The following is a 771-nucleotide window of genomic DNA, read 5'->3' on the forward strand; positions in this document are numbered from 1 at the left end:
TTTCTCAGACTGTGCTTACAATTCAATCTGACACCCAAACTTTCACACATTTCTTTATTGCCGCAAATAACTACTGATTCTGATCACTGTCTTGGAGAACGTCCATAAGAGATTCCTGTTCAGAAAACTGTTGCAGAAACACAATCATCTCCTCGAGCAGTTCCTCTCCTTGTAAAAAGCCATGCACGTCGTGAATGGTTTTCCCAATCCTGTGATCGGTGATCCGGTCCTGAGAGAAGTTATAAGTCCTGATTTTCTCTGATCTGCCTTTGGTGCCAATCTATTACAAGAGAAGTCAAATGCAGTTTATATATACCAAATAATATCAGTAAAAACAATTATATCTGATATTAATAAAGTTAAAGTCAATGTGAGTTGCTGTTCGCAACACATTTTCCACGTTAAACAGGATATTTAAAGAAACTAAATGAATGGCAGGAATTTACTGGATCATGAAGTTATTTCAGAGGAAGAAAAGGCTTCTTTTTTTCTTTCTTCATAAGGTGCACTGATAAGTCATTTGCAGGAAAGTGAATTCAGAAAGTAAATAGGTTCAACGCTGATTTCATGCTTAATTAATATCATAATTTAAAAAGACTAATGAATTAATATACCTGTAGTTTTCGAGCCAGGTATCTCTTACTGGTCTCCTCCTCCAGCCGGGCGCTGTAGAGTTTGGCTCGCAGTAACGTCATGGCTGTCTCTTTGTTCTTGATCTGAGAGCGTTCCTGCTGACATTCAGCCACTGTGCCTGAAATTACAACAAAACAT

General features: G+C 37.9%; 2 protein-coding genes across 2 annotated transcripts in view; both read right to left on the bottom strand.

The window, feature by feature from the left end:
* The window catches only part of LOC107578230 (F-box only protein 5-like), a 5468-nt gene extending 5418 nt beyond the window's left edge, over positions 1 to 50 (bottom strand). The window contains exon 1 of the mRNA XM_016264204.1: positions 33 to 50. Coding sequence (XP_016119690.1) covers positions 33 to 50 — 18 coding nt within the window. The remainder of the gene's footprint in view (positions 1 to 32) is intronic.
* Positions 42 to 748, bottom strand: LOC107578232 (peptide chain release factor 1-like, mitochondrial). The gene is made up of 2 exons (XM_016264205.1): positions 615 to 748; positions 42 to 280 (listed from the first exon to the last, which is right to left on the bottom strand). Exons 1-2 carry the CDS (start codon positions 693 to 695, stop codon positions 71 to 73), a joined length of 291 nt encoding a protein of 96 aa, XP_016119691.1. The 5' UTR covers positions 696 to 748; the 3' UTR covers positions 42 to 70.
* Between the last annotated feature and the right edge of the window lie 23 nt (positions 749 to 771).

Source organism: Sinocyclocheilus grahami, unplaced genomic scaffold (assembly GCF_001515645.1).
Source record: "Sinocyclocheilus grahami isolate Dianchi unplaced genomic scaffold, SAMN03320097.WGS_v1.1 scaffold9377.1, whole genome shotgun sequence".
NCBI lineage: Eukaryota > Metazoa > Chordata > Actinopteri > Cypriniformes > Cyprinidae > Sinocyclocheilus > Sinocyclocheilus grahami.

Coding starts and splice junctions, on each gene's coding strand:
- LOC107578232 (XM_016264205.1), bottom strand. CDS start 695: ATGACGTTACTGCGAGCCAAACTCTACAGCGCCCGGCTGGAGGAGGAG. Junction 281..614: donor ACCTGGCTCGAAAACTACAG/GTATATTAATTC, acceptor CTCTTGTAATAG/ATTGGCACCAAAGGCAGATC.